This window comes from Tuber melanosporum (assembly GCF_000151645.1).
Source record: "Tuber melanosporum whole genome shotgun sequence assembly, scaffold_265, strain Mel28".
Classification (NCBI taxonomy): Eukaryota; Fungi; Ascomycota; class Pezizomycetes; order Pezizales; family Tuberaceae; genus Tuber; species Tuber melanosporum.
In genome coordinates, this window is record NW_003298936.1 from 9,933 (window position 1) to 30,100 (window position 20,168).

The 20,168-nt window shown below is 44.9% G+C and overlaps 4 protein-coding genes, besides 1 other annotated feature; 3 read left to right on the forward strand and 1 right to left on the reverse strand.

Moving 5' to 3' along the window:
* Positions 1–5,204: 5,204 nt before the first annotated feature.
* Positions 5,205–9,090, reverse strand: GSTUM_00001196001 (uncharacterized protein). XM_002838608.2 has 1 exon: positions 5,205–9,090. The coding sequence occupies exon 1, from the start codon at positions 8,874–8,876 to the stop codon at positions 6,336–6,338; it is 2,541 nt and encodes an 846-aa protein (XP_002838654.1). The 5' UTR covers positions 8,877–9,090; the 3' UTR covers positions 5,205–6,335.
* A 1,573-nt stretch (positions 9,091–10,663) lies between these two features.
* Positions 10,664–12,242, forward strand: GSTUM_00001197001 (uncharacterized protein). XM_002838609.2 has 6 exons: positions 10,664–10,701; positions 10,856–10,911; positions 11,285–11,369; positions 11,493–11,588; positions 11,642–11,763; positions 11,846–12,242. Exons 3-6 carry the CDS (start codon positions 11,315–11,317, stop codon positions 11,882–11,884), a joined length of 312 nt encoding a protein of 103 aa, XP_002838655.1. The 5' UTR covers positions 10,664–10,701; positions 10,856–10,911; positions 11,285–11,314; the 3' UTR covers positions 11,885–12,242.
* Positions 12,243–12,288: 46 nt separating this feature from the next.
* On the forward strand, positions 12,289–12,420 carry GSTUM_00001198001 (uncharacterized protein; the record flags this gene model as incomplete). The annotated part of the gene is made up of 1 exon (XM_002838610.1): positions 12,289–12,420. One exon carries the CDS (start codon positions 12,289–12,291, stop codon positions 12,418–12,420), a length of 132 nt encoding a protein of 43 aa, XP_002838656.1.
* Positions 12,420–12,497: a sequence feature (Short protein (GSTUM_00001199001, CAZ82848.1) was converted to a misc_feature.).
* A 2,768-nt stretch (positions 12,498–15,265) lies between these two features.
* GSTUM_00001200001 (uncharacterized protein) lies at positions 15,266–17,940 on the forward strand. XM_002838612.2 has 8 exons: positions 15,266–15,865; positions 15,924–16,403; positions 16,456–16,536; positions 16,606–16,844; positions 16,903–17,014; positions 17,068–17,195; positions 17,259–17,405; positions 17,481–17,940. The coding sequence occupies exons 1-8, from the start codon at positions 15,435–15,437 to the stop codon at positions 17,537–17,539; spliced, it is 1,677 nt and encodes a 558-aa protein (XP_002838658.1). The 5' UTR covers positions 15,266–15,434; the 3' UTR covers positions 17,540–17,940.
* The last annotated feature ends 2,228 nt before the right edge of the window (positions 17,941–20,168 follow it).

Sequence of the window (20,168 nt, forward strand, 5' to 3'; positions counted from 1 at the left end):
GCTCACTATATCCAAACTCTTAGGCACTATTAAGGACAAAATGGCATCCAAAATACTCCTCCACCCTTTTCACCCAACTTCAGCACCCAAAGTGCAACCACTACCCAGATACCAACATCCTCTAGGCCTACCACTTCCCTACTACCATCTACCCTCACTGCCAGATCTGCCCTACGGCCACCTGTGAACTTGAAAGCCCCAAACATTCTCACATCTTCTTCAACTACCGATGCTGCAATTGTTTCCCGTCTTACACTTGTACCAGTGCTGTGTCTACTTTGCTACTTTCCCGTCTTACCAGTGCTACCTCTGTTCTACAGGCCGCCCCTCTCACCAATGCTGCAACCATTCGGCTGCATCCATCCCACTTAGAACCACGATGACTCTTAGGCCACTATCCCCCCCTCTTTCTTTGTCTTGCAACAGCTCCATCGGCTCCAACAACCTCTACTGGGCTGCATCACAGCAATAGATATCTAAAACTGACCAAAAAAAGATATTTCAGTTATTTTTTACTTTCCTTTTCTTTCGTGTTCTTGTATTTTTAATTTAGATGAATAATGATTCAGGAAATAATCTGGCAAATTTTTTATGCTCTGTTTACTTAGTTAATACTTAATGGTATCACAATTGAACTCCATTGCATGTACTTCTTGTATTCCTTACTGCTAACCACTTTTGACTAAAACTGTACTAGTACTCAAGTCCAGTACTTGAGTTCATGATGGGATAGAAGAAGCCTTATATCCCATTACATTGGTGTTTTGAGTTGGATGTGTTAGTGGTATCTCATGTTCTCAGTCATCAACTCCTTGCCTAGTCTGTTGCCAGCCATGTAAGTCCTGATTCTATGTATAGAAATAAGCCCAGATACCTTTAATTTTTTTCTAGAATGGTACATGTCTCAAGAGCAATTGTGTCACTAACTGACAACAATGGTAGCTATATTTTGCTAAGCCATCTGCTTTAGCACAACCTTCAATTCACCCAAGTTATTCAATGTCCATTCAGTGAGTTTAAAGGTCTAGACACTTAAGAATGTACTATACTAGAGTTTTGCGTGAGTCCAACTGCCATTGGATCACAAAGATAACTAGAATAATCTAGCCAAACTCTCACAAAAAGGAAATTTTTATTATGCACAGATTATGCTATTGTTGCTAATACAGCGACACTTTCCTCACCTCAAATCCCCCCATGTGGGAATCTTAAATTCTTTGACAATTGGAGATGTCTACTGTATATCATCAATACAAACTACAAAACACTCCAACCTGTACTGTACCAAGCAATAATTTGTGATTCTTTCAATGCTAACCCTACCTATTTCTCCTAGTATATAAGATCTGACACACCACTATGAATACCAGAGAATGACAGAAACTCCTCCTTGACTGCCAACTTGAGACTTATTCAGTTAAGTTATGTCCTGAATCCTACCTGCCTGACATTTCCTAATATGTTGCAGGATGCATAATGAACATTCCAATATCAGCTGTGAGCAAGCTCCTCATGTAGGCAATCTGGCTAAACATGGATGCAATATCGGACCTGATACTACAGGGTCAGGGAGATGGATATTAGCAATACAACTAGGAGAATACTAGTATCACAGTTTCCCGAGCTCAAAAATGAACTATTAATCTTTAAATTGAGACTTGCCTCTGTGCTGATGCCTACCATGCATCTACGAAGACCTCCTAAGTATGTCCAGAAAAGCGCAGTACCACCCACTGTATCCACCAAACCGATAACTGAGTCTACCCAACTACGAGGGACAGAAACTGTTCCTCTAAGCAATCCAATCATTGATGAGTACCAAAACTTACAAGCATTGGATTCTACTAAATAACAGACAGATCTTGATTATAATAATCCCCATTCAGATGGTTAGTTCTTAGCGATGGGGAATGAGACTTCTCTTCTTCTTTCTGCTTCTTGCCTTATGATAGCACTAGGCCTCTGCCTAGGTTAGCTGTAGTACAACACCTTTGTCTTCTATTAGGAATACCGATCATAAGCTTTCTCTAACTCTCCTTCTTGCCATGTATTCTTATCATAGTAGCAATAAAGATCGTAATTATGATAATAAGTGTAAAGGTGTTTTATATTCGTTAAAGTAGTAAGTTGGAAAAGTACTTAGAACAAAGCATGAAGAACCTATCCTCCTCGGCCATACTGGCCTCCTTATATGGTATTCTTCCCGCCCCCACTCATATGATACAATGTTGTCACATGCGCGAAATCAAATCATAACAAACTAATCATATGACCAAAGTGATCACATGTGCAAAAATTTATAAACCAATCATAACTCAACAAACTAGTCAGAAGACTCAAAGTTATCACGTGCACAAAACCCATGACCTCATAATGAGGTCATGTGCAAAAGATAAATCGTATGCCCAAGGCATACCCACAAGGCATACCCGTAAGGCATACTTGCAAGGCACACTCACCAGTTGCACATCCCATGACTCATAATCAAGTCTTATGTGAAACATAACAAATTATAACCTAAACAAGTCATATGACCAAAGTGGTCATATGCACGAAACCATAACATAAGTATGACTCATAATCATCAGTCATGTGAAAACCTATTCTATGCCAAGCCACATTTGTGACACTAATTGAGCAGATATCAATATAGCTGATACCAATACACTGTGATGCACCAAGGAGTTCCAACTAGCTAAATAAAGGCGAAACAGTCTCATGATAATAGTGAGCATTTCAAGTAACTCTGAACAACAGGCAGCTAATTCCATGCTGCAAATACCAGCAGCACATATGTAAATTCATAGTGGAAAGCCCTATGATCCTCCTCCATTTATATCATCCAGCTTTCTACAATTTGTATCTCCACTGAGTGGTCCAAGTACTCCTACATCTGACAACAAGAGCTTTAATATACTAGCTAGCGAAGACACCTCTGTCAGAATAACTGGTTATCAAGGAATTCTCTACACAATTTGCTAATAGGTGTCCAAAAAACCATAATTGAGTTGACAAAGTCACTCTTGCTGCAGTAGACTGTATTGGAGAATCCACTCCCAAATGTCGTTACTTTGACTGGCCAGGTACTCTAAATCCTGGGTGTTGTATTGGAGAGAAATAAAGAAACGGAAGCTGATGTACCTACTGAGAATTGGATAAATTTAGTAAGTAAACCTGTCATGCATGATGCGACCTAGAGTGCAGTACTAAGTTAGAATAATATATCCCAAGTACTTGCAGGTACTGTTATAGTGGATATACTATGTGAAGAATAACATTGTAAAGTTATACAAACTTCAAGAAGATCTAACAGCTATAGCACATTGTGTGGAATATCTTCTGGACTGGGATAGGTTTATATGTAACCCGAAAGAGTATGAGGTTTGTTTAACTTACTGGCTACCCCATACTCATTATATCCTGAAATTTGCGAATACAACCAGTATTGTGTGTCCTAAAAATCATTGAAAATGTTTTAAGAATATGTAAAAGTAGTTATGTCCACAAATGTCCGAACCTTATAAGCAGTAACCACAACTTAAGATTTAATACATTGCAGAACCTCGGCTTCCACTTCATTGAACCAAATATTCCGCAAGCAACTCGCAGCAAGTATTTGGCAGGAAAGGAAATGTATTGGAAAATAAATCCTGAGTTTCTTGAATGGATCCACAGTACTATGATCTGCTTGACATGTGCTATAATCTGCCATGCACCATGCACATGGAAATCTAGAATCTTCCTTGCGCCAAAGGACTTCAAGCCAGAGTCCGTAGTTTTTTTAGTAGGACTTTATATTTCTTGTGACAGATAATTTTCAACTAAACTACTAAGTTGTTACTGGAGACGAAAGACCTTTTCATACAACAGAAATAAACATAGGACAATTGCCTACTCAATATCCAAGACATAATTCTGGAGTACTTCTGCGGGACTATACATAATAAGATGGAGTAGGTTCATGAGTTCTAGCAAGAGTGATATCAAAGATATAATGACAATTAGAAAGTTGCATAGTAACATCTCACCTACTAGACATCTGAAACAGGCAGAAGGCCTGTACCACCATGGGCCAACCCCACTCTTTAGGCTTAGAGCAGTACTTGGAAGGACAGAATCACACACAAGAAATATATGCCTTGCTCCAATATATTCGTTAGTTGTCAACTACCTACACACATCTATTTATCTATTCAGACTATGCAGGTTCAAATAATACGGATGAGCTGGATATGGGTACAGTAGCTTGCAGCAAGGTCATCCTATATCTATTTGGCTATCTTTTGCTAAGCCTGTAGGAGCCTCAAAATAGTCCATAACCACAAATCGAGAATTTAGATTATTAGTCAACATTGAGGAGTAGGCACTGGATGATAGCACCAGTGTGGGAATTAATGCAGATTAGATCGGGTGCATGTAGATACCAAAAAATTTAATTTGTGGAACCAGGACATGATGTAATAGGCCATAAAAGTAATAAATAATCTTGATGTGTAGGTATTAATTGGAAATAAACTATGAATAGCAGTGGTTTCTAAGAAGTATAACGATCACAATATACTAGTAGTACTACGAATTGTGTGTGAATGGCATAATGCATACCAGAAATATGCTACAACCTATGGATAGTATTGGGAACAGTTGTCACCTGTCAAATGCCATCCTGGAGCAGTCCAGATGTGAGATTCTCTTAACAGGATCAGACTACAAGGACAAGGCACAATCAAAACATAGTAAATGAAATAAGTAAACATTTATCATTACTAGTTACTTAATATATGTAGTTAATATGTGTTAGATAGACCAATAACCATAATAGAATCAAGTAACCACTATGCTAGAAACAGTAGTGGATCTTAGTTTGCCAATAAAAGATATTATTTATTAAGAACCCCGGTCAGACATATCTTGCCTTTAAATATAGTTCTTTTATACTTAGTGAAGAGGACAGATTACCCTACAAGGTAAGATAACTAAAGTAGTCAATTTTATAGGTAATATGATTTATTCTGTATTTTCATACCTTCAAAAATCAATGACACTCCCCCTTCTCCTCCCACTACTTCTTTATACCAAAAATGGACATTGTTTTTTTATGTGTAAATCTCAACTTTGCCGCCCTCTTAGAAAAAAGTTAAAATTAGCTAAAGCCGTTGGAACCTTAAAGCTATCAATATATCACTATTCGTAAGTGACAAGCTCTGTTGGTTGATGGCCAAGGTGTGATACAACAACTCTGAACGCAAAATACTTCTAATTTTATGTAGGTTCCTCTGACAAAAGGTACCTTGCAACTGCATCCAATCTGTCCATACAGCTCTCAACTCTCAGGGTAGAGTAGAAAAATAGAAATAACTCTTATACAGAGATTCTGGGTAATTCCCTACACAATGGAATTCATTTCCTTAATTCTCCATTGCTTTTGGATGAATTGAGTGTGTTTAAAATCAGCCATTTTTGGTGTAAATGGGGGAGGTGTCAGCGAATTTCGAAGATAGCCTCCTTCGCTAGCCACCACAACCATTCCCCTATGATAATGGCACCTGCCATGATACGAGAAAGAATGGTATCATGCCTTTTTCAGAAACCCGAAACAAGTACGAAAAGAAGGATAAATACATTATCTTAAATCAAACAATCATAGAGACGATCTTTTAAAAAATAAAATAATAGAAAATAACTTCAAATAGGTAAGTAACCAATTAAGTTAAGCTTTTAAGCGAAAGAGAAAGAAATAAAGGAGGGTTCTATACAAAACCAATTAAACGATTACTCAATTAACTACTTGATCAGATCCCAGCGCCCGTGGCATCCCAGCAGGAACACCGGCGTATTCTACCACAGCGGTGTGCACTGTTTCTGATGCGCGCCCGGCCGAAAAGGAGGGGGAGGAGGAGGATAAAGCGACAGCAATGGCAGTCATGAAACGCCATGAGCATGAGAGCAAGACCATGATCGCAGCTTTGCAGGGTCTAATGATTGCGGGGAGAAATGTAGAGGTGAAATTTATGGTAGCGATGATTCCGTGCTGGATCAGCCACGTGCTGCTGCTAAAGATGATTTTCGCCGGCTTGAGGATTGTGTGGGAGAAGAGTGCCCCAAATTCTGGGGGTGGTTTACGTTCGATGGCAATGGATGAATACGATGGAGGCATGGAGTGGAGGCTAGTAAAGATTTACGATTAGTACCTTGATTGGGTATACCTGTTGCATTGTAACTACGAATACTTGCCATTTTCAAAAGTGTCTGCAAATCTTGGCGTTTCCTAGGCTAATACCGGGGCAAGGTTCGGACATTTTTGAAAACGGCAAATAATTGGGGTAAAGGTTAAAAACTCACAATACTGCTAGTTCGAGGAGATACCAGACAACCACAACCAGAAACGCTACGAACCCCCATTTTACAAGCCACTTGCTCCAAGGAAGTGGGGTACCAAGAAGAGCCATCCTCTGCCTCATTCTGCGCTCCAGTATTAGCCGCTGCTTTTGTTCCTCTTTGCGAAGCCTCCTCATATATTCCTTCCTCTGAGCAGCGTCATCCCAGCATTCACTAAGATCCCCGCTCGATCCGGCCCCGTCCAAGAAACCCTCCAGCACATCAAGACCCCTAGTGGCGGACCGCACCTCCAAGTGTAGCGTTCGGAGACGATTCATCAACTTCTCATGCACTGCACGTTCTTGCTCCCACATTTGGTCGCCAGCTTCGGCTTCAACTCGTGGCCTGACTTTTAACTTTTGGGCTGTCGGTGGTTTATATGTCGGTAGACTGGCGAGTAAGAGTGCCGTGTCGTCCTCTTCGCCATCCACCGGGGGAAAAAGTGCAGAAAAATCTTGGTCATTTTCAAGCAGGTATTGGAGAGAATCAACGTCAGAATCTTCTTCCTCCAAAGGGGACTTCCTCGCCAGCTTGATATCTTCTAAGCCCCGAGGAACCTTAACGGTTTTCCTTCGAGTATCCCGACACTTGGATGGGGACGGAGTAGGTGTATATCGGGACGTTTGGAAATTACCCGCCCCCGAGGCTAGTGCAAGGTCTTCGTAATCAGCCTCCGAGGGGCGCTTCAAGAAGCTCTGGGCAAACCCTTCGAATTCAGTTTGCGCAGGTTTAGTATCTGCGTCGTCGATTTCAGGGGATAACTCTTGTGCATGTGCCTCAAAGTTTGGATCTTTGTAATTGCCCGTGTCTAAAGTTGACTCACTGGTACTCGATGCTCTGGAATTTCGCTGCCTATCATGTGCCGGTTTTCGTGATGAAAAATCGGCTCCAGGTTCCGAGACGTCGGTCCAGCTACTTGTGCTAGAGCTCCGACCGCTGCGGGACTCCTTTCGCATCGTTTCAAGGGCCTCTGCCGGGATAGGGGTCACGAGATTCGCATCGGTCACTAAAGCATCAGTCGGGGCAACCCCGAGCGAGCCCCCCAATTCCACGGTTGAAGTCGCAGAGACCGATCGAGAGGTGGGCTTGCTTCTGGTAGCAGCCCCTCTAAATGAGGCAGCGCTTGAGGATCTATTCCGCTCGTCCCTAGCTTTCCCAATACCTTGTTCGCCAGAGAATGTACGATGGATAGAGGATGTGGTAGCATTTCTCTTATGCGACAGCTTTTGGGATTGTTGTGTAGCAGCAGCTGGTGAGACATCAGATTTGATAATGTGCCCTTTATCCCTCCGAGCTAAGTGCCCATCGGGGCCCGGACTAGGAAGAGTTGAAACAGCTTGCCGTGGGGCCTTAGAATCTTTGGGTGAAGAATTGGCCCGCGTACCCGCTGCTGGAGTAAATGACAATCCATGTCTAGGAGCGTTTGAAGGTGAGCCTAAATGCTGTTTCCCATTTCCATCGCTTTGCTCTTGGGCAGACCTCGCCTTGCCCTCCGCCCGAGCAGTTATCAAGCGGAAAGGCTGCCCCCGGTTGCTAGTGGTAGAGGTTGATATAAGCCTGTGGCCTGATATCGAGTCCACACTCCCCTCTGTAGGTTTCAGCTTTTCCTTAGATCCTTCCACAGTGGGCTGCGAGAATTCTCCATGTCCATTATCCTCATTATTACCCATAGATCCCAAAGCATTAGATCTCTGCCCAAACGGTAGCCGCCCTAGCCGGCTTCCAAAGGCCTTACTCACAGTCCCCTGGACAACGCTTTCTGCAACACCTTCGGTCTTTCGGGTTGGATCAGAGTGGGTACTTGCAAAACTCCTAGATCTGTCTCTCGAAGTGAGCCCATTGCCTCCAGACCCTTCGCGAGTTGAGGACGCCATTATTGTATCCACTCCAAAGCCTGGTGATGTGGGCTTCTGGGGGGTAGAAGTGATTGTTTGATAGGGAGCAAGGTGCGTTTTCGGTACTGTATCGTCCAAATCGCCGTGCTGCACCGCTTCTTGGTCGCGTAGGGCTTGCTCTGTAAGACGCCCTGTATAGGCACCCCCCAAATCTTTACTTTGTGAAGATGACCGAGGGTTGGTCGTTTGGCGACACGGAGGTGGAACGAAAGGGCGGCGGCTGTTTTCGGGAGAACAAAGGCGGCGGACTCGCGTTTGGCCAACCGAGTCAGCAGAAGCAACACTTGCAGAGTCGACGGACAAAGTATCGAAACAGCCCGGTTGTATGTTCGAGGAATCTGGTAAACTGCTCGGTTTTTTTGGTGAATGTCGTGGCGGCGGGGGCGATGAGGAGAGAGCTGACAGGCTTGGGGAGGCGGGGCTGGATATTCCGTGGACTCGTACATGCAGCAGATGTTCTCTCGAGTCCGAAACAGTCCTTGAATGACCATTTGCCCTATTCCCTAAAGTGGACGTGCCAGAAATATTGCGTGCCGAAAGTGCAGTGGCGACACTCAAACTTGCGCGCCTATCCGGTTTGCTGCCGGGGCTCGTGGTATGGAGCATCTATTTTGCGTGTGTGGCTGATCCGGCCGCTTGTACGAGTAGTTGACGCTGCTGCTTCTGCTAAGTGGCTGTACGCTGGGTGCGTGTGATTACTGCGATCCTGTAATCTGGTACAGTATGGTACAGTTAGGTTACGGATGACCGGTTCTGTACGAGGGCCAACGTGGGACCGGAGGGGATACTATGGAAAGAGAAGAGTATAGTAGGATGATAGATGCCGGAACGAGTGAGGACTCAGTACGTTGAATACACAACATTACTGTAGCGCTTAACACTGCATTTCCTCGGCATATGTAAGCACGAGCACTAGAGTACTCGTAGGGCTACCGGGATGGAACTCGTGACGGTGTGCTTCACCATGAAATCTGGCCCATGCACCGTACTCGTACGAGTACGAGTACAGTACAGTACCGATATCTGGCAAATGATCGTAACCCAACACCCGCTAGGCTTTTGTTGGTTAGTCAACTTGGTTGGTTGGAAGGAATCATCACTCGTGAAGGCTCTCCAGTGGGAGGAAAACAATGGAATTGAGGAACCTTGTTTTCTTTCTTCCCCTTTCACAGTCGTGGTATTGGGACAATTGAACAACGAGGCTTTAAGTCATGTATGGGACTTATCATACATTTTAGAGGATTGCCGATAAACCTATGATACTCGAGTACAGCTCATACCACCGCCCTCAGCCCGAAAAGCACAGCGAGACATATAGGGCAATTCTATGCTACAAGTGTGGTGGGGACTGGCAAACACACCGGTATACTCGTACAGTGCTGTACGAGTGCAGCATGGTGCCCGAATGCTACTTGTACCGTACCGGTATTATACATCGAGCGGATACAGTCCTCTACAAGCCAATCGCTAGCGTGTACTGGGTGCCCTGCCCGGGCACCTGCCCTATTCGTACTCCTGCCCTCGATCCGCTGCTGTCCTCCCGAGTATACTGCGATCTATGTACTTGAGTACTAGTACAGTGCCTGTACACACAGTATGCCCCGACATCATAACACATGTCCTCGACGCTTCTAGTGAAAAATCGAGTGATACTACATGAGACCAGTCAAAGGCGAAGTGGAATGCACCGTACCATACCGTCTGCCGTCCTGGTCTTGGTAATTCTGGTGTCGGCATTTGTGAGGAAATGAACTGTATGGCATGTAATTTATCCTTCGAATGTTGGAAGTTTGCCCTCCCAATATTTCCCAGTAGCGTACCACACGGTAATCTCCCCTTTTCCTCTCTCCCTTCCCTCTCCTTGCTGATCAGCGCAACAAGCCTTCCTCTTGGCACTTTTTCACTCCTCGCATCGGGAAGTCTGAGACATCATGCTTACTAATTTGAGCATTTTCTTCCAATCATATTTTCTCAGGCACGGACCATGGGCGGAAAAGTAAATATCTTTGCTTCCTTTAGGGATTTAGCGGTTCTGTGTATTATCGATTCCGATGCATTTCGAGTCCATGCCTTTGGTGACTCTCCCAAAGTTCTTTTGCATAATTTGAAAGTTAGTCTAGCTGCCCTATACATTTTTCAGACTGCCCGCTTTCTCTACCATTTCTGCTTCTCCTCCGTTTCTCCTTTACCTGCGCTGGGGTTAGGGGAGTATGGGGAATTCTCCGCCCTGATTGGTTGTGGTAGCCCCCTCCACTTTAACCCTTCAGGCATTTTGGTGGTGGGTGCGTCCTGGTAGTTTTGGTGTGGTAGCCCGAAGTGATGTGGGTTGCTAGCCAGCCGCTCACAGCATAAGGTCTGCCACTCCCACTGTTTTCTCCCATACTGCTCGCTCTCACACAACTCCTTTCCCCCCATACAAACTCGCCTCACAGTAAGTCTCCTCCCATACTATCCGTTCTGCCCTCTACCAAAAAATTTCCTACAGCAAAAAAAAACCCACTCCCTTTTCGCTGCTTCCTGCGATAAGATAAAAAATCTCGAGTGACCCGAACAACCTAACTGACCATCAATTTCGAAAAACACAGAACTCTTTCATCTTTGCTAATCCCCTAAAGTCTTCTTGTTGCAATCGCTTCTAAAGGTTTGTCTTTCCCCTCCTCTCTGTCGTGATCCATTTTCGTTTTCATTTCGCTGTTCTCCCATAACTTCCCTTCCTTCCCTTTGAACTCTACCTGCACACACGCAAACTTCATTACCGCGCAACCGTATCAACGCTCTTGTACCGCGCGGTATAATACTCCTTCATTTCACTTTATAAAAAGCTGCCCCAACTGAACCCTTCTCCACATTTTTCACCAATATTTCTTGCTGTCTCTAGAGACTTGAGAGGAGAAGGAAGGCAGAAAAAGAAAAGAAACAAACAAACAAAAAACGGCCCCGTCTCAATCTATCTTCCTTCCTCTTCACAACCACACAACAACTCGTTAAGCTCACGCGTCCGCTCGCTGCTCCAGTACCCCTGTTGTCACATCTTTAGTATCATAATGCCCCGGACTGAGCGTATTCCCCAGCCTGCCCAAGCTGCCCAGAAGAAGAAGGGTATGTATTCCTTCCAACCCCTTTTGTCCTTTAATACCCCCCACTATTCTTGTGGCAAACATGTCATACGTCTATTTACCTTTTCTGTTGTAGCCTTTATCGCTGACTTCTCTGTTATTCTAGATCCTAATGCCCCTAAACGTGGTCTCTCTGCCTATATGTTCTTCGCGAACGAACAGCGTGAAAATGTTAGGAATGACAATCCTGGAATTGCATTTGGTAAGTTTTCTCGTGTTCACACTCACATTCTCTTCTGCTAACCTCTCTCCTAGGTCAGGTTGGCAAAGTCCTAGGTGAACGCTGGAAGGCTTTGTCCGAAAAACAGCGCCAGCCCTACGAAGCCAAAGCGGCCGCGGACAAGAAACGATATGAAGATGAAAAGGCAGCCTACAACGTAAGTGATCCTCATGAGCTCCTAGCAGTGAGCATTCCATACACCCGTATTGATTGTATCTGACTAGCACATCGTCCTACAGGCACAGGGAGGCCCCGAGGAGGAGGAGGACGACGAATAGTGACTTGGTTCTTTATTTTAGTTCTCTTGACATCCGTTCACCCGTTTTCAGTTCATGGAATAACCGTGCTTCTCTTTGCCTACACAATACCAAAAGCAAAAAAACAAAACTCAACCGTCCCGATCCCTTTCTTGAGATGATATCCCAATATCAACATTTGTTGTGGCCGTAGAAGTGGGGTTTTTTCTATCTTGTGTGCACATGCTGGCTTCGGTGTGTCTGGTGGGTTCCTTCCATGTCTCTTAATGAATGTATGTGGCGATTGAGACGAAAGGGTCTTTTTGTTGAGTTGGGCAACTCGATGAATTGTTCTGTATTTTAGTCCCCAGTCTTCTTATCACATCTTATTTCTCCCTAACTTTGAATTTTTTTTTTTCCCGCTTATTTACAACTGTTTTTTCTAAATGGGCTTTCGTGGGGCATTAGGAGGGGCAGGGATTAGTTGGTTTGACATTACATGCTTGATGGTTGAGGATGGTGCTGGTGGAGCAATGAGAAATGATCATAGCGGAATGAAAAGGCGTGGATTGAATTAATGGAGACCGCGATGATGATTGTTGTTGTGACGCGTGGGCTCGGGCGTAACGCGTCCTTTGCCGGTCGCGGCATGTGACGTTCGCGTGATCTGAGGCAGACGCGGGCTTGAACTAAGTTGATTGGCGAGATGCATCGGTCTAAACTAAATAGGGTCGACGCATAGGGGGGGGGGTGAAGGACTGGTGATTGATCCACCATGCATTTTATGGTAAAGAGCCGTTTTGCTTTGCTTTTGGTCTACGGTACACTGAGCTGTGCCTGGAACGATGTTGTGCGAAGGGGCGCTGTAGTTATAGATGTGTTTGACTCCCCTCGCTTCCGGGGAGGGAAGAGAGCAGAATCGACAGATACGAGTGGATAGATGGAAGGGAGGGAAGGGGGAGCGGAGGGTAAGGGGGTGAATGGAGAGAGAAAAATGAAAGGCACGATTGTTCACCGAGCGGCTGGTTTTTTCCATTTTCTCCATCTTTTCCCTTCACTCCCAATCTGCTGGACAAGCATCGACAAACACATCGATGTGGTGGGGAATGGGCGCTTTCACACTCATACGGTACAGTGTCACTCACTCAATACCTTAAGATGTTGACACCATGGTAAATTTACGAGTACGAGTATAATACATGCAGCAATAAATTACCGTACCGTATTGCAACTCTGCTATCAAGTAGTCTACCTTATCGGCGGCGTTGGTGGCGGTGAGGATGGTGGCGGTGGTGATGAAGTTCATCTACGGTTTTTGGTGATAGGTTTTTATTATCAATATTTTAATTTTAATTTCGTTGTTCTGATTGCTCCGTGATGGGTTAAGCGCCTCACGCCTAATTTTCTTACATTCGTTTATCGGAACCTGATGCTGTTTGACACGTACTCTCCATGAGTGCTTTTTCATACCCTGTATAGTCCCTGCGATTTTCTGCGTACTGAACTGGTATGCTGTTTCAATGAGCTTTGAGTTTTTACGCTTAAGTCATGTTGCGAACTGTCGCCCAAGGATCTGGCTCTGCCGTGGCGAATCTTTCGATTTTGGTTGAATATCAGTCAATTGGGTTTTTTTCGCCGCTTTGTAATCTGGCTTTTTATGGCCAAGGGAAGTTATATTGGACTTTGATCTGTTCATCGCCAACACGTATGTGGTAGACAAATCCCTCTCTCGTCCCCCAGTGTCAGGGGCACCACGTCTGCGTCTAACCCCGTCAGTCCTATCGGTACTGAACGTGGGAACTGTGGAGACCGCATCCTTAGCAACTGAGCACTGGTGTGGTACCCCCCAACAATGATCCTTTCTGGCCAAAAAAACCTCCCAAGAGGAAAAGAGACGAAAGAATGATACCTGTATCTAGATATTTATCTCCTCAACCCCTCTCCTGCCTCGAATCGAATCGCTTTTTCACAGCAGAAGCTCTGCGAGGGATCAGAGGACTTGATTCCGGAGTGAGATTGCGACCTTTTTTCGTTTTCCTGTTCGCTATTCCTTCCGGGCCCTTGGTTTCCTCTCGTTCCGCATCGATTTTATATCTCGGAAGAAAGAAAAAAGAAAAAAGAAAAGAAAAGAATTAAACTGCAACCAAAAAGCGATAGAAAACAGGGAAACCTCTCACTTCGTGCATTTATACATTATGCCATAATTCTGTGCTTGGGCACTTGAGTAAGTGATTCTGCCACCCATCCTCTACCAGTACTCGTGTACTCGAGTACGAGTAGGCGAAGGAATCAATGACATAATGAGGTTAGCCACCTTCTTTGTGACCCAGGAGAATTATTGGACATGTTCTAAACTGCTTCTTAGGCATACATCACGAGAAACTGATATCGGGGTTTGGGGAGGAGACACGCTTGCCTACTGGTGAGATTCGCTCGATTTATTGAAGCGGGCACGGAGATAGACGAAACGGCCGGTCGATCCATTGGAAAGAGTCCAATCATGGGTGGCCTTACTTGCTGCTGATGTGGTAGAAATCAAGAAATGGCATCAGAATCCGGTGCTCGAGCACGATACCTTAATTGTTGCAGAGGAACCGTGGCCTTATGGAAGTGCGTCGCCAGCAACCCTCTTTACGAAAGGATACGGGTATGGTTCTCGTACCAAATGTCGGTCTGAACTGCAATTGCGCGCTAGCTGCCAAAGAAAAAAGCTGATCTTATGGACTATGTATGGCTCTTTTGGCAACAGCCTGAGTGAAGTGCTCGTGAGGAGCAAGGTGTTCGAGTAATTCGGGAGCGGATTTTTATATTGCTCTAGATGATTGGGATTTGCCTGTGGCGTCACAGTATTTTCCCCGAGAGCTCCCCCGCATGTCCACACACCACATCCAAGCTGCATCTGTGGGTGATGAGAGCCAATGCTCTCTCCACTCGTTTCCCTCCATTTTTATTTTTATTTTTTCTTCTCTTTTGCCACTCCTTTCCGGGTGACTTCCATATCTTTTTTCGCCCTCCTCACACAGAGCAGGCACTGGGCCTTGCTGCTTCTGCGAAATAGTCTGGTCCTCCTTAGTGGCCAGACAGGGTTGGTCAATTGGATTGTTGGTACTGTATCTTATGCGTTTACCTACATGACAAGCCAGTCAAAATTGATCATCTTTTTTGCTAGTGTTCCTACGACCACTTAGGCCTTGAGACTTCTCGCGGAGAACAGGCTAGGGTGGGGTGCACTTTGTTGGGAGAGTATGATACATATACCACGCTTAGCTTACCTCTCCCACCATCCATACCTACCGTACCGTACATACCGCACTCTGCTCAGACACGTCAGAGCCCACCACCCTTTGAGGAGCCGCATGTGCATCCCCTCTTTTCTCGCTGAGCATTTATTCAATTACATTATCTCCCTGGCCCCCTCCTCCAGCCTAGCCCACCGAAGGGAAAGTTGTTTCTGGCGTTGAATCTATCTCTCCGTTCATTCCTACCGTCTATGTTTCCTGACGACTAAAAGAACGCCCCGTTTCACCTGCCATTCCGCCATCAAAAGTCTCTTCTTGACGAAGCCAAGACACAAGGAAACAATTCTTGTCCCATGGCAGAGCGTTTGGCTGTTTTCGGGGTTTTGGCCCTCTCGTCGATTGCTGGCAACACCGCCGATTCTCTCTGTCGATACGCCGATTTGTTGCCAGACTCATCCCGCGATATTCGCAGCGTAGTCAAATGCCTTTATGATATAAGGGCCACCTTAAGGGACCTTGATTTTGCTTTTCAGGATCATCGCTTTAACCGCCTTGCTCGAGAGTTGCTGGACGACATCGTGTTGGGTATCGGTAGTTGCTCGAGGTCTCTTCGTGAGCTGGATAATATTGTTGCACGATACACTTCTGGGCGGCGGGCTGCCTCACCTCGAAAAACCTGGCACGAGATCCAATCTTATTTTCATAAAGCCGAAGGTTTTCCTTTGGGTAGTCGCTTAGATGTTCACCGGACTTTTTTGCTGCAATTGAAAGGGATTTTGCAACAGTGACCTACCCCGCAACTCTGCAGTGTCTCACTTTAGGCTTGGCTGACCTAATTCTAGTAAATCGGGAAACCGAACCGAAATGTCAAGACTCCGGGAGGAGATGAAATATTTCGCAACCAACCAGGAAAGAGTAGCGAAAAGAATGAGAGATCTGGAGGAAAGTCAGAGAAGGGCTTCTGAGGAAAAGGCCTATATGGCTCGATATCCACCAACGCCTCCCTATGGCTCGCCGTCACGGCGTTCCTCGCGCTCTTTCAGCCCTGTATCTCCACCTCATTCGGTCAATGTTGACCCTGTGCGCTACATGACCCCAGCACATGACTCCCGGCCCGCAACACCTATGGCCCCGATTACCCCAAATACACCAATATCGCCGCCACCTCGGGACCGTAGGTTCCCCCCCCCAGCGCCAACTCCGCTTCCGCCATCACCGCCAGGCCCAAGACTGCGTGGAGGCAATGTGAATGTTAGGCCTGATTGGTGGGCCGGTGTTTTTGATGGGACGGCCGGGTCTACCGGGTTTGTGAATACTGCCAAGTATGGATTAAAGGTTTATTTCGCGATAAATGTTGGCTAATTATGGTACCAGAACTGCCGAGGGATCACAATGTTTTGGGATGCCAATGGACACACTTAATATGGCAAGAGAAGAGATTGAGATTATTAAAGTGTGAGAAATTTCAGACTTTAATATACTGCTGGTTTTCTTTTTTTACACTAATACGTCACCTGTTTCCAGGGAATTTGATAATGACCTTACTCTTCGCCTCTACCGCGATGAGACGACCGAAGCCGCGAAAGTTGTCTGCACGGTTGGTCAACCATATTCGGGTGGGTGGGTCAACGACCGCCGAGGACACACCAAATTCCAAACATTCATCGATGCATCTCTTTTGACTGTATCCCGAGCTGGATCCAGTCTCCATCTTAAGCGCCGCGGTATCCTATGGGCTTGTTTATATTTTGCAGATATCGAAAGTATGTGACAGGCTATTTTCGTTGCCCTTTTGGGCCATGTTGACACGGTTGCGGGTAGATATGGTGTTATTTTATCATACCTTCTTGGCGTTAAGATTCAACGGTCCGAAGGCACCGACGCCCAAAAAATCAGAGTATTGGCTTGACGGAGAAGAGCTTCTTTTTAGCGGGTTCGTCATCACTCCTCTATAGATTTTTATGTCGGGTTACTGACTACAGGCAGTGAAATCGACGATGAGGGTTATCCTCACATTTTAAGAGTATTGCAGGACCGGGACTCCGGAGTAGTAAGATTGGCCTCCGCCAATGTCAAAGGCGAACAAACCGATGTAACCATTTGGACTGCTTTTAGTAAGCCCCATTTTTAAAGCCAGGGATGAATAGTGGAATTTTTCGGTGCTTACAACTTTGTAGTTACGGATTATATTGGTATTCCTGACTGGCTTCGTTACTCGCGAAGTAATTCAATTATCCTAAGGGACCTACGGCAGTTTTCGTTTTCGGTCTACTTTGACACCAACACATGGAAGAATTACGAACTGCGTTTCAGGAATCCTGGAGGTTTGTTCTCTCGGCCTCTGGATGGATGGATGGATGAACTAGTGTTTGAATTTGTGACTGATGAATGATTTTTAGACGCTCGCGCATTTGAGAGGGTCATCAAGGAGATTAGATTGCCTTCTTACTCTCTTTAATATCAGCAACCATTTCTTTACCAAAAGTTTAGTAGATATTTGGATTCTCATTGCAGGCGCTCATCCGCTTTCCACCTCTCATTTGTTTCACGATTTACGAAGTTATGAAAGCTATGAATTAGTTATGCTATGGAAAGGATTATCTTTTCTTTGCCTTTCTTTGACTTTTGAGTAAGTTTATCAGTAGTTGGATATCATTCTCGTTTATTCTGTTCTCTTCTAGTCATTTGTGTGCCTTGAAGCAGGTGCTTTTGGTTTTTCTATTATCACTATTATTATTACTATTATCCTTGCTTTTATGTATGATGGAAGGTGGCTAGGGAAGGCAAAGTGGCGTGATGTTGGAGTTGGGGGCTCTGGTATTGTTTTTGTAAATGGAACTGTGGTGCAGTCTACGAGTACGATATCCTACTTTTCATTTGTACGTGATGTTTAATCGGGCTATGTGTATAATCACCAAAAGTGAGATTCCACTTTGCCCAGCATCTAATATCCCCGCTCGTCCAGTTACCATGAGGCCTTTTGGTAATACTGGAGGTCCTTTCTCATTTGATTTGGGCGGAGGAGTATTTGCTGCTTGGGACCTAAGGATTGTAGCGAATTGAGACACGCGAAGGGGCATACTTTTAAAGAAGTTTCCGAAAAGCCCGGGCCGCAAGATGCGAACACTTCTGATTTCCCACCATGACTCAAAAGCTTTCCCCATCGAGAAAAAGGAAAATAAACGAGCCGCTGTGTATCCAGCCCAACGTGCGGGGTTGTGGGCAACCATTACAAATGCAATAGCCTTGATTGATATATTTAACTGCCCTCGAGTGGAATTGCCTTCTGCAAAACCCGCACGTCAATTAACAGGTCTTGCATGCCAAGCGTGATCCCTGTTGATACTAATCTATTAGCATAAGTAACCAATAGAATGTCAGTGAACAGTTATGAAACGATCTCTGTCTTACTTACGAAGTCATCTCGCCGGGGGCTTGTACAGTCGCACCTCGCTGTCCCGGATGGCCAAAATCCGCAGAATCTGTCCAGGACAGCGGATTATCCGGGACAACGGGGTACATTCTGGTGCAAAAAAATTCAGAGCTCAGAGAATTTCATCTGGGACAACAGGGGATCTAGGAGAGCGAGGTCCGGGACAGCGGGGTGCAACTGTATGATACTCGAGTACCGCAATACACTCGCACCCCGCCATCCCGGATCACGCTGAACTGGATAAGTTACCTCGCTGTCTCGTATGAAACTCAGGTAAATTCTGATTTCCTTTACACCAAAACCTAACATATTGTTCCGGATCACTCGCTGTACCGGACAGATTCTTGGGATCATGGCCGTCCAGGACAGCGAGGGGTGAGTGTACTACGGAGGTACAGCCCTAAAGTTTTGTATGTTCCACAGGCAGAGGGTGTGACACCATAGGCTTGTGGAACATACAAAACTTACGAGCTGTACCTCCGTAGTACTGGTAGGTATGATATTAGTGTGTCCATAGGATAACCTTGATTAGCCACATTGTTTTTTTTTTAATACATGGGTTTTATGTGGCGCAAGAGTGTTGTGCATCTCCGCTCGAGTACAGTCGTGTCCGGAAAGTAATGATACTCTGGCAAAGCAACGGTGGAACACAACCACCCCTGCTTTCCATCAACCACCATGGCTCCACCATAAATCCAGAGAGAAAACGAAGATCGGAATCAAGAGATTTATTCCCTGTATAAGTATACAGATATGGGGTACAATAAAATTTTAAAGGCTTTGGGGATCTCTAAGGCAACTGTTCAAAAGGTTATGATGAGAGCTAAAGAAAGAGGTGGAGATACCCACTATGCTTCCAAGCCTGGCCGTCTAACAAAGATTACCAATGCTAAAAGAAGGGTAGTAGAGGCTATTATCAATGCTGAGCCTCATTTAGTGTTACACGAAATCACCTAAAAAGCAAATATTCGTCTTGGCAAGACCATATAGATAAAATCATATCAGATCCTGGTTTTAAGATTTTGATACTAAGGAAAAAGCATTTTTTTTGGAGGAAAGAACAAAAGGAAAAGAGAAAGGAGTTTGTTAGGAGAAGGAGGAATTAGAGGGGGGCATGGAATTGGGTGATCCATGTTGATGAAGCTACAATTATCTATGATCCAAATCCTACTGAATGGATGGTCAGGATAAGAGCTGGTGAAGAGTGAGAGGAAAAAAACTTAAAGCCTAACTTTAAGCCAAGAAGGACTAGCATTAGGGTCTATGCTGGAATGATAAAGGATGGCAGGACTGAGTTAATTCTGGTGAGGAAGAGGACTGAGGAGGAAAGAACTAGTAAAAGGGATAGACTTGGCCTTTATTCCCACCAATATGCAACTGAGATCGACTAGCCTTATCTCATCCCTTTTATAGAAGGTCTTGATAGATCTTTTAAAGATATCTACCTAGTTGCAGATAATGCCTCATAGTATGGTGGTACAGAAAATCAGAAATTGCAATCAGACACTAGTTATCAGAAATTGCCTTGGCCACCCAGCTCCCCGGATCTCAATTGAATTGAGAATTCTTTGGTACTTCTCAAAAGAGCCCTCAGAAAGTGATTCTCCAGGTTGGAAAGAAGGCTCCACAGTGTTGCTGAATTATTTCTGGCAGC